At 40.8% G+C, this 12,416-nt stretch overlaps 2 protein-coding genes and 1 long non-coding RNA gene across 3 annotated transcripts; 1 reads left to right on the forward strand and 2 right to left on the reverse strand.

Annotated features, from left to right (window-relative positions):
- The first annotated feature begins 2,940 nt into the window (after positions 1 to 2,940).
- Positions 2,941 to 3,618, forward strand: LOC124173073 (putative nuclease HARBI1). The gene has a single exon (XM_046552586.1). It carries the CDS (start codon positions 2,941 to 2,943, stop codon positions 3,616 to 3,618), a length of 678 nt encoding a protein of 225 aa, XP_046408542.1.
- A 759-nt stretch (positions 3,619 to 4,377) lies between these two features.
- LOC124173074 lies at positions 4,378 to 6,966 on the reverse strand. Its single transcript, XM_046552587.1, has 4 exons — positions 6,900 to 6,966; positions 6,728 to 6,821; positions 5,885 to 5,966; positions 4,378 to 4,758 (listed from the first exon to the last, which is right to left on the reverse strand). Exons 1-4 carry the CDS (start codon positions 6,928 to 6,930, stop codon positions 4,378 to 4,380), a joined length of 588 nt encoding a protein of 195 aa, XP_046408543.1. The 5' UTR covers positions 6,931 to 6,966.
- A 3,383-nt stretch (positions 6,967 to 10,349) lies between these two features.
- LOC124173094 lies at positions 10,350 to 11,473 on the reverse strand. The gene is made up of 2 exons (XR_006868382.1): positions 11,290 to 11,473; positions 10,350 to 10,434 (listed from the first exon to the last, which is right to left on the reverse strand). It is a non-coding gene; the product is annotated as an uncharacterized LOC124173094 (long non-coding RNA).
- Between the last annotated feature and the right edge of the window lie 943 nt (positions 11,474 to 12,416).

A 12,416-nucleotide genomic window follows, 5' to 3' on the forward strand; every position in this document is an offset into this window, starting at 1 on the left:
TTTGACTGTAGGTTGCTACTGACCACCACTGCTTGAGTGCGACCGCTGAGGTAAGATCTAAACCAGTCAACAGCACTCTTTGAGAAATTTAGGGTACTCAGCTTGCGGAGGAGCAATTCATGGCAAACGGAGTCGAAAGCCTTGGTGAAATCGAATAATACTAAGATCGTCACCTGGCGTTTGTCCATTGCCTCACGAATGTCCTCGGTAATTTTTAAGAGTGCAGTTTGAGTGCTATGTCGACCACGGAAGCCAGACTGCAAGGGGTTTAGTAAGTTAGCAGTGGATGTATATGAGCTTAATTGCTGAAATACAATCCGCTCAAATATCTTGGCAAAAGCACATAAAATTCCTATCGGTCTGAAGCCATCAGGTGTAGAGGGCTGGGGGCATTTAGCAATTGGGTGTATAAGGGAGTGCTTCCAGGTCGCAGGATAGTGTGCCGTTTGAAGTGAGGCATCTATTATATTTAGGAACGAGGGCAAAATGACAGGTAGAGCCTTCTTAATGCAAGAAATGGGAATTTTATCATGTCCTTTGGCATTGGAGGTGATTTTTTTGCACGCGCTAAAAACTGAGGACGATGAGACATGTGAGAAGAAGAACTGATTATGATTCGCTGGAGGTGGGATATGAGGTTCGAGAGAGATTTGCGGTTCACTTTTGACAAAGTGATTATTGAGAACATCTGGATGGATATTTAAGATATTGCTATTGGTTTTAGGAGGTAAAATTCCAAGATTACGAATGGATTTCCACATAGATTTAGGATCACCCTTTTTTCCTAGAGTGCGTTTGAAATAATTTTTTTTTTTTGCATTGCGTATCATACTCTTCACTTGGTTACGTATGGTTTTATATCTAGTGAGAGTAGCCGGAACTTTATATCGCCGGAACATTGCTCGAGTAATATTTCTTTCCTTTATCTTCAGTTCAATTTCTGGTGTGAGCCATGGTGTCGGGGGATGGGTGACACGTACACTTCGGATTGGAGCATGCGAGTCCAGTGTGTTGAGAAGGAGGGAGTTTAACTCGTTAACTTTGTCGTCCACAGAAATCAGTCTACTGATGGAAGACCTGTTAATCTGGCATAGATCGGTGATGAACTTTTCCTCGTCAAAATTTTTGAAGTCTCTGAAGGTTACAATTTTTGGCGTAAATGATGGAATTAACATTTTGTAGGTAACAAAGACTTGGTCGTGGCATGAGAGTGGCGGATCCGGTGCTTGACCAGAGGACGTAATTTTATTAAGGTCATCAACACAGATAATATCTAGGAGAGAGCTGAAGCTCTTCGTATGACAGGTTGGCATAGTTGGCACAATATTCAAACCACACACTTGTAATAGGTTAAGGAAGGCATCTTTATCAGCTGTTTCTTTTAAAAGATTGATGTTGAAGTCACCCATGACAACTCGATTTACACAACTAGGAACAGTATTAACAAGAAAACTTTCGAGTTCGGGCAACCCATTTGTCTTTGGTGGTCTGTATACAACAGTCGCTAATAATTTTGAATATGGACCGCTAATTTCAAGAGAGATATACTCCAGTTGATTATCAATTACATTAGCAGATCGACCCAAATCTTTTACTTTTAATGATGAGTGTACATATATGCCGACCCCTCCTCCTCGTTTTCCTTCACGATCATTTCGGTATAGTACAAACCCAGGTAAGGAAACCATTACAGAGTCAATTGATTCGTTTAACCACGTTTCACTCACACCGATTACATGAAAAGTGTTTGTACAATAGTAATGTCTGAAATCATCGATGTGAGCAATCAATGACTGGGCGTTGACATGAGAAATTCTCATTTCCTCATGCGAGGTGGATGTTATTGGTAATTGTACTGGTACCCTTATTTGAGTATCTATAAAAAATGATCAAGATCTTCCTCTTTACAAATAACTTTTGCGGGGGATCCCGTCTCTTTCCTTGCCAGAATATTCCCACCCCTAACCCAGGCAAACTTGATTTTTCCAGCTTTCTTCAAATCTCTCGTCAACGCAAACAGCTTTTTGTTGACCATTGTGAGTGACTCATCTACGTATATTGGGCTGGAGGAGTCCATGCCAAGGTCTCGGGTATTGAGATCCCTGCGTGTTCGTCGCTTGTTTATTAACTCATCTCTAATAAGTTGTCTTGTGAAACGAACAACAATAGGAGGGATTCTGGTGAGACCTTCCGGATTGTGAGAGGGGCGCGGTCTGAAAACTTGGTCGATATCTTCAGGTTTCATTTGGACACCTAATGCCGATCCTAGCTTTAGGATTGTACCGGTTAAACTGTCACCGGTGTTAACCGGGACGCCACGAATTTCAAGAACGTTTCTTTTACAGTCTTGTTCGTTTTTGTTAATTTTAACTTCAAGGTCACATATTTTCTTTTGAAGACGTCTATTCTCGGCTTCCACTGATTCTAGTTTATTACACATCACTGATAGTTCCTTCTGAAGCGACTCTAGGCGCTTCGACTGGTCGCTTAAGGAGGCACTGTTAGCACTCACCAGATTAATTAATTCCTCTTGCTTGCCCTGCAGAGCGTTCATGCGATCGAGGACTTCCTGCAGCATCGTGCGCACAAGTTGACTATCGGAAGAGGTGCCCTCAGAAGACTCAGGTCTCGGTGCAGCTACCACAGGATGACCCGGCGTTTTGGCACGACACGCGTCGCAGAACCATTGTCGGCACTTCTCACTAAGTAACTTGAAGTCATCATCGGATATTGAGAGACAAACCGGATGATAGAAGTCACCACATTTGCCGCAAGTGAGCGATTTTTGGTCTCGCTTAATGGGTTTCACGCAAGCACTACAGTTAGGCATTTCGCAAGAGCTTTCACGAGCAAGAGAGACAGACAGCGATCCGCACTGCTCGAAGGCTGGACTGCGACTGTAATGGCGAGCTGGAGGCGATTGGGGCAGGGTTTGTAAGGATGGCAAGGAATGATGAGCTTTGTTGTGTTGTGGGTGCCATTGACGGCTGTCATGTGGAGGTGATACCATCCGGCCCTAACCGGGCCGATTATTTTAGTCGGAAGCTGAGGTACTCGGTTCAATTCCAGGCAGTGTGTGACCATACGGGAAAATTTGTGGATGTTTTTGCGGGTTACCCTGGGTCGGTGCACGACTCGAGGGTATTAAGGGCAAGCCCCCTGTACGTCAATGCGTTGTATCCCCCTCAAGGATATGCTATATTGGGGGACAGCGGCTACCCCTGCATTGCCGACCCCATAGCCGTGCTAACGCCATACCGCGAGCCAGTGGCAGGGCCTATTCAGGCTCGTTTCAATGCGCACCACCGAAGGGGCAGGAACATAATAGAAAGGAGCTTCGGCATGCTGAAAACCAGGTGGAGGTGCATATTTATGCAGCGGGTGACGTTGCGTCACACCCGAGTGGCGAACGTAATCGGGGCCTGCTGCATCATGCATAATATATGTCTGACAAATGGCGACATTTTGGTGGGAGATGGACTTGTTGGGGAAGAAGAGAATGTGGTGGGAATGGTGGGGCACCATGAAAATTGTTTCAACTTAAGAGACAATATAGCCCGACGTATGTCGAGACCTGATATTGTGCCAGGACATTTGGCCGACCATGACTATTTGTAAAATATATATATTGTGTGTTCAATTATTGATTTTAATTTACAACTCTATGTACATTTCAAGGTCAATTTACCTTGGCAATGAAATAACCCCTGTATGAGTTCCCTCCCTCCCTCATTCCTTATACCTCATCCTTAAAAATTGAGGTCACCGAGCAGTGCATCCCTCCAGGAGCTCAGGGTATAGAATGGAATATCTAACTTCTTCGCAGATGCATTGAGAAATGGTACAGTAATGCTTAACATGCACGAAGCAGTCAGTGAAGCGGATGAAAAATGAATTAATTTCAACAGTTGTCTAATATGGTGACAAAATTGCAAAGATAGTATGGTCACTTTCACAGTATATTCCCTGAAACCCCAATATCTAGCATACTACTTCGACTTCCTTTTCTAGCTAACAACCTTATATACGGTTAATTCCTCCCCCGATCATAACCAATGTGGACAACATGGTATAGAGATGGAGAATTTCATTCAGCAAATGGCTACAAGTAAATTTAACACAAAATGGAATTGCAAGAGGTGAAATTATCAGATTCCCTTCATTCTTGTCTCACAATCTAAAGCATCAACCCCTCCACATGCAATTACCTACAAAATTCTTCTGGGTCTTCATGCTTCCTCACAATGCTCACCAGGTATACCTGTATACGAACGACTTACCCATAGATATTGTACTGAGCAGGAGAGAGGCAAGGAGTTTGAAGGGATGGAATGGGCCCAGAGGGCTAGGATAAAATGAAAAGAACGGATATTAAATTTATTTTTTATTTTCGACATAACTGCGGAACAAATGCAGAAATTCATCCCCCCTCCGCTTTTGATCCTCAACCGCTTCCTCCACAGAGGCTACCAGCCTCTCCAATGCATCCTCCCTTGTGCTGGATGACCTCCTCCTCCTCTCAGGCGGTTGAGGGCTGTCGCTGGATGAGGAGGTGGACGCTGAGGAGCTCAAGGAGCACCCATCGCCTCCATCCTGCAGGCTCCCTGGGGACTGCGGCTGGTTCGAAATAAACAGGCAGGGTGGAGAAACTGCATCCCGCTCTGAAAGTGCCCAGTGCATCACCCCATAAAAAGGCCATGTGTCCGCACACTCTCCTCCTCCTTCCCTCCCACTCCCTGTGGCAGGGTTCCTTATGTCCTGCAACAATAGTTAAAATGAAATTACTAGAGAGGATATGAAGAGTAACCAAGCATCCATCTTCCATTCAATTATTCAACTTCCTTCCATATTATCCATTCTTACTTTGAAGAAAGACAGGAAAAAATCAAAGGGGAGAAAGCAAAGGAAAATGTTCTGTAGTAAGATATGAGCATAAAATGCAAGGCACGAAAATCTACGCTGCATTATGTTGATTCTACCAGTGCTGATGCTAGTTCGTCCAATCATGAAAAGCCTGCAACAGCAGACCTCATGAGTGGCACAGTAACTGACACCAACCATGACCCAAACAATCTGTTAAACATCAATGATAACGTGATTACTGTAAATGAAGAAGAACTTTTTCTGGGGGAGACACAAAAGAAACAAGAAACCAAATATGGCCAAGAGTTACTCATTTCAGGAATGACTATGAATGGGCCATCAGGTTGGTCTTGGCCAGAGAAAAAGGATGATATTTGGTATGAAATATAAATTTGAAGCTAAGAGTGTCAAAAATTATATATCCTTACATTTGATAGTCTGTGTTATTTAAATATATATGACAGTAACCTACGTGTAAAGTTAATTACATTGTGTTATAAATAGCTTTCCAGGAAAATAACTAGAGGGTCAGCAACTAAAACATCAGGAATCCGGTTTAAGAGAGTGTGCACAGAATTTTGAGGGTCAGGAATAGGAGCATTTCAAGCCAATTACGAAGAAAATAAAAATGATACATTTTTAAATTTACACGATCAACAAAAACGATGTCTTAAAGAAAAAGTTTCAAAACAGTTACTAATCAAAAAATAAATTAAATATGCATTTAAATTGTTCCTGAAAGGATTTAATTTCATGGCTGAAACCTTAAAGGGTCATGCATTGGTATGTTTACCTTACTGATTACCAAAATGTCAAGATTCAACAACAAACAACACGTACCAAATCATTTCATCAAAATCATTTAAAACATGGAAAATTATACCCTTAAGAGTTGATTAACTTCACAGGCTAATAAATTCAGGATATTGGATAAGCAGTTACTGTCGTTGCTGGAAAGACCATGCCACAAAAAAGTTTTTCGATCAGTTAAATCGAGATTCACTTGAAAGCCCACACTCACCTTGTACTTCTTACATAAGTTGTCCCACTTCTTTCTGCATTGCGAAACTCCCACCTTCCCCTCCAACTCTTTAATGATGGCACTTAAGGAAAGAAAGGAAAAATGCATCGGATAAAGTACTGAGAAGTGCTTTATGATAATTTTAAATTATACCTCAAGAACGGCACTCATATTCATCATTTCAAAAGAGGGGAGCAACGAATTGACCATATTGAGAGTTCATTAAAAATCCACACATTAAATTCGACACAGATTACAATAGGGGTTTCACTTTTATTAAGGCCAAGTTACACGGTAAATTAACCGGTAATAGTTAATGTACTTTGCAAGCATGATCTTGGCAGAACGGAGCGGAAATTGCACGAATCATATTAAAAGAGGTTATCTGTTCTGTTCACGCATTTACCCACTCATTTTTAGGGTAGTTTTAAGGTTAATTTTCTCGTTCATTCATTCATACATTAACTAGTAGGTGTTAATTTGCCGTGTAACAAAGCCTTTCCACTATTTCATGCTTCCTCTTGAAGTTGTAGTCTCACTTCTTGAAGTAAAAGGGTTTACGGTAGCATTACATACGTTCGTGCATTACGCGTCTAAGGATTTTTGCCCTAAGCTATTAACTTTGATCATATTATTTATATTAGAATTCAATTAAAACTTGCAGTAAGCGTAACACAGCTAACCCATCTCACAATGGAATTTCTGTTAACACGAGCAACAACATATATCATCACATGCCTGCTGTAACCGTTCACTTATTATTCCGATATCAATATGAAATTTTAAGAAAACCTGAAGAATGCGGAACTATTATTTATAGTTAAAAAAACAATGTGAACTCACCTCCATGCCGTCACCGCGGAATTTCGACTTCCGTCGAATAACTCCGCCTTCTCTTTTCTAGTTCTCACGAACTTCTCTGTCAGTTCCAAACTCCCTGTAACGATATTTCATTATTAAAAACAAAAAAATTACCAAGCACTCGAATAAGTCGCAAATCACCAACACTACTTACAAACAAAATATTTCCCATCGGTGGCAGCCATATTTCACTTTCAAGACAGAGGACGGTGAGAGCTGAGGCACGACCACCGAGAGACAAGGCCTGAGTGCTGAATCGTGACGTCACGAGTCGTAGGCGGACGGAGGGAGTAGCGAAGACTGCCATTGATAGCGCCGATTGGTGGGGAATGCGTAAGAAAACCAAACGATATGTGAACAGACATTTCTCCGACTACAATTTTCCTTATACAGGGTGGGGCAGAATGGACTCCCTAGTTTCAGACAATCACTGTAGAGTGCGCAGGTGTGTTAGCGGGGTGGGAGTAGTGTCGTTTGGTGGGGGAAGCAATGCCATTTTTTAGTAATCGCCATGAAGTGGTCTGGTGAGCATCAAGGCTTTGTCATAGAAACGTTCTTTATAAACAATAATAGTGTATTGGCGACACAAAGGGCTTTTCGTAGGCAGTTTGGTTTGGCTCATCATAACAATGTTCCTGATGCAAAACCCATTAGGAAATGGATCACTTGTGTGCGGGCGACAGGATCTGCACTTCCTTGAAAACCAGCAGGATGACCTAATAGTGTTAGGACACCTGAAATCATCGTGGCAGTGAGACCGTCCATTGAGCAGTCCTCATCGCGCTCTGCGCGGAAACATGCTGCTGCCATTGGAATATCGTCCAGAACAGTAATGCGAATTTTACACACTGACCTTACCTTACACCCCTACAAGATGATGGTCGTTCAAGAATTGAGTCCACAAGACTGAAACGTACGGATACTTGCAATGCAATTTTAACCTCTGTGCAACCCGACGCTATTCTGTGGTCTAGCGATGAAGCGCATTTTCACCTCTCCGGCACAGTTAATAAGCAAACTTTTCGGTACTGGGCGACTGAAAATCCTCATGAAGTTCACCAAAGACCTCTTCATAGCCCCAAAGTGACAGTTTGGAGCGCCATGTCCTCCATAGGCATTATCGGGCCTCACTTTTTTGAATCTCGAGGTTTAACTGTTACTGTTATCTCTAAGCGTTATTGTGAAATGCTGGAGAACTTTTTTCAACCTGAAATGGAAGAGTATGGTCAGCAATATGACACATAAGCCTTTTGGTTTCAACAGGACAGTGCCACGGCTCATACCGCCCTTCGTTCACGCCAAGTCCTGCAAAGACAATTTCCCGGCCGCCTGATCTCATTACGAGGCGAAGTTCCGTGGCCCCCCTCGCTCCCCGGATTTGAGTCCATGCGATTTTTTTCTTTGGGGATATCTCAAAGCTGAGATTTACAAAGTCCGACGAAGGACGTTGGAAGCTCTTAAGGAGGCAATAACAGATGTCATCGTTGGAATATCAGAAGATATGCTGAGAAGAGTTTTCGAAAACTTTTTTGAACGACTCAATATGTGCATCGCTCGCCAAGGTCGTCACCTGGATTAACAAATTTTCAAATTCAAATAAAAATAAAATGGCATTGAATGTAGTTTTGGGAAATATAAACGTTTTAAAACTATATTTGTTAGTTTATTCACAATTCACCCGTCAAATCAGGGAGTCCATTCTGCCCCACCCTGTATAATATCATATGTAATTACATTTAAATGATGTTTACAGTAAATCCCTACCTCGGGAAACATAATTGTTTCGACTGTACCAACGCCTTCGCCGAAAAATCTTCTTTGAAGAGAAACAGCTTGCTTCCAAATGCATTCGAAACCTCGAGAATATCTTTAAAAGTCTTATATTCAGTAAAACATCTTTTACACATCAGTGGTACTTATAACATAGAAGTCATAGGATATTTACATCCTTCACGGGGCTTCTATTTTTTCAGCATCGCTGCATTAAACGATGATGAAATAAAAAAGTTATGTTCTTACACATGCGCAAGATTAGGACAAAACTAGATTGTGCTTCTGTTAAATTATATAGAGATTGTTTTGATAAGACCTATCTGCAAACTATAATTTCATGGCAATTTATGCACTTAATGGGGCAAATTGTGACCTTTTAAGAAACAGTGAACTAGGATTTGCTGCTTTAAAGTACCTGGGGAAATTGTTTTGAGAGGAAAAATACCATATCTTACCTGATAACACAGAAATGTAGCATATAATGCATTCAGTTGGGAAAATAATAGTTTTTCTTATTGACCCAGTTGTTGCGAATGCATTTAAACATATGGACAGAGTCAAGCCTTTAGGATAATGGTCAAGAATGATGAGAAGGATGTGGATAAACTATACTCAGCCTTGGTGGATTGGTGAAGAGAGATACTGCCTTCCTGTTGATGGATTTGTTTTCACTTATAATACAAACCTCATCCAGACCAATTTTTTGGAGACCAATGATGACTTTCTTCAGAATATCTTTTAGAACACAGGCTGACAGAGTACTCACTGGCAAAACATGGACAATATCTTTAAATGAATATAGTAAGTTCTCTACCGCGAATACATGAGCACTAGATGCTAAAATGCTGGAGTTATACGCAGGTTCTACCATACATCTGCCCTTGTAGTCAAGAAAGGGTTTCAAATGAACTTCATCCATCATCTACATCTACATAATACCCTGCGAGCCACCTATAGGGTGTTTGGCAGGGTCATAAGGGTGATATAATGCTCGTGGCTCTGTGATGAGATACTCGGTGCTTCACGTAAGATAGAAACCCATGCTCATTTTGCTCATTAATTGGACCAATTTTAAAAGAGGAGCAGAGCCGTTTGATAGCAACTGGATGAGGGAAAACCAAATGACCAGAATTGCGAGCAAATTTTTGAACTTCAGGAGATATTAAAAAAACATTGCAGCAAATACAAATATGTCACAGATGAACCTTACTTACCTTCTTTTCTTGAACCTACTTTCCTTTTTTCTGGAACAAGAGACATTTGTGATTTGATAAAGTTATTCAAAGATTGATTAGCAGAGTCTTTAATATTTCATTCATCCAGTAGAGCTACAATATCGCTATAAATATTTATATTATTTGTGGAGTTTTTAAATTCTATCCAACACATCATAGGTACTTTTTATACATGAAATAGGCTTGAAAAAGTGGAGTGAATTTGCCTATTGCTTTTAATTCCCTTTTTCAGTGGTATCCTTTGATATTATTATGAATGTATACTATTAATGAGTAAGTAATAAGAGGTGGTGCACACTCTTTTAAATGCTTTAATATTATAGCACACGGCTTCACGACCACATCCCAAAATGCTGAATGCTTATTCATCTTCACCAGAGAATTTACGTTTCTGAAGGAGTCTAGCTTTTTCTAAGCCCTATATGCTTCCTGAGATTTCAAACTCTCAGCTAAAGCAGCTTCCACAGTAGCACTTTCAAGACGCTGTTCCCTCATTGATGGCGCATCCCTGGTCTGCTCTGAAGTGGTAAGGTACCTAGGGCAATCAGGGAAGATCCTTGGCATGGCACCATCCCTCAGTTTTGGGCTGTTCAAGAGTACAGCCAACAGTTTTCCTGACTTCCCATCGAAGTAGGAGTTTTAATGAAGCACATCTTCAAACAGAAAATGCCGGATACACACCTTAAAAATAGAAATAATTTTATTGGTAAACGGAAAATCAACTGTATTTCAAGTGAAGAATACCTTCGCCTTATAAGGGTACACAATGGTAGTTAGATTAACAATATTTGATCTAAAATGCAAACTTAGACATGGGCAAAGACATATTTATTTCTCTTGTAGGTAGAACATTTATTCATCCTGAGCGTTTCACATGTTTCCATTATTTATTAACTACTGAAGAATCATTCATTTAATACCCTCGAAGACTTTTACATTTCGCTCTTCAAACAATCGTTCTCAGATTAACACGATTAGTTAGTACATATTACCTATGTAATAACTACTTAATGCAAAAAATCTTCTTTTCTAAAACAGTAATACTACCCCATGCATGCGTAAACATACAAATAATGTAAAATGCCATCGTAGGCATGGGTCATATTTATTACACAAGTAGGTATCTCATCTATTCATCCCGAGTGTTTCACATGTTTCCACAATTTACTAATAACAAAACTATTCATAATTCCCTCAAAAAGTCAAGTTTTTCTTAATAACAACACCTTAGAACACGAGAATAAGCGCCGTATTCTATTTAGCGTTGATATTCGAGAATATCAAAGACATTTAAGTACTATAAAATAATTAAAACAATTAACAATTTAAGCGATAACGCAAATAATATTGAAATCAACCTGCAAATACACTCGAGAGTAGAATTGTTTCAAGAAACCATAACAATTCGTCTACCGGTCAATGTTTATATCAAAATTCTTTTTAATTCACTCTTAATGACTATCAACATTTAAATTATACTAACATTTCCCTGAATAATCACCCCGTCCAAATAGAAAGAAAAAGATAGTAACTGACCTTGGAATATTTCGTCGGGTGGAAGTCCTTTCTTGGAATAGTAATTATCCATTTCCTCTTCGTCTCTTCGTCCTTAGGAAATTTGAAAACGCACACGTTCGTTACCTCCGTGTATTTTCCTCTGCACAGAGGCAGACAACATTAGTACACTATTTGTTGAACACTTATATTCAATACTGTTGCCCACAACACCATCGCAAAAGCTTTAAAACTCCAAATAACTTAGCGTTCAACAACCCAATTACCATTTTCACCGCAATGGCTTATAAATATAAACAACTGCAAGCATTGTCGGAAGGCGTGGTTGATAACCTACGGCTCGTGACGTCAGACAATTAAAAGGCATCAGCGCTCAGGCCTTGTCTCTCGGTGGTCGTGGCTGAGGACGCTTTGCACGCTTTGAATCATGGAAAAAGTGGGGCGAAGGATGCACTCATCCAAGAACCCTGTATAAGGACGATTGTCTTCGTGCGCTACGATCGTCATTTGTCCAAAATTTGCGTCGCAAGTTAATATGGTTCCTAATCCCGCCGATGACAGCGCCGACCACCAACCAGAGGCTGCGTCACAGCCATTTTACCATTGTCGCTAATGGGAGGAACGTGAGAGTCTCTTGCAAAATCACTGATTATTCAGGAAGCAATGGGTTTAAGAAGCTGTTGTGTGCCAGGATGCTCTACTGGGTATTCATCTTCGAAGAGAAAGAATAAACCTCTGGGTGTGAAGAACGGGAGTTTGTTTAAAGCCAAAGTAAGTGTACGTGGGTCATTGTCCGCCATTGCGGTCGCTAGGCAATCATAAGTTATAATGATCTTAAGTTTGGGCGGGAATTCCCTGTATTTTATTTAACTATATAATTACCGAAATATTTCACTTTTAACTTCTTTTTCAGTCCGAATCCCAGCTTGAAAAATGGAGGAGGGCTATTCCTCGGAAGGATAAGGTTTTGGCGATTACAGATCGTGTGTGTGAGCTGCACTTCAGCCCAAACGACATAATTCGATGGTACGAAACACGATTGCCTGATGGGACCATCCATAAAATAGAAAGAGGAATTCCGCTCATTAAAGAGGGGGCTGTCCCATCGATTTCCCCAAATTTGCCCAAGTACCTGTCGAAGGAGAGCA

The sequence above is a fragment of the Ischnura elegans genome (genome assembly GCF_921293095.1).
Source record: "Ischnura elegans chromosome 13 unlocalized genomic scaffold, ioIscEleg1.1 SUPER_13_unloc_4, whole genome shotgun sequence".
Taxonomy (NCBI): domain Eukaryota; kingdom Metazoa; phylum Arthropoda; class Insecta; order Odonata; family Coenagrionidae; genus Ischnura; species Ischnura elegans.

What these genes read in the sequence shown, in the direction of transcription:
- LOC124173074 (XM_046552587.1), bottom strand. Translation starts at nt 6,930, where the DNA reads ATGGCTGCCACCGATGGGAAATATTTTGTTT. An exon ending in TCCGCGGTGACGGCATGGAG is followed by an intron (nt 5,967 to 6,727) that starts GTGAGTTCACAT and finishes TCTTTCCTTAAG; the next exon opens with TGCCATCATTAAAGAGTTGG. An exon ending in ACTTATGTAAGAAGTACAAG is followed by an intron (nt 4,759 to 5,884) that starts GTGAGTGTGGGC and finishes CTATTGTTGCAG; the next exon opens with GACATAAGGAACCCTGCCAC.
- LOC124173073 (XM_046552586.1), top strand. Translation starts at nt 2,941, where the DNA reads ATGGCAAGGAATGATGAGCTTTGTTGTGTTGTGGGTGCCATTGACGGC.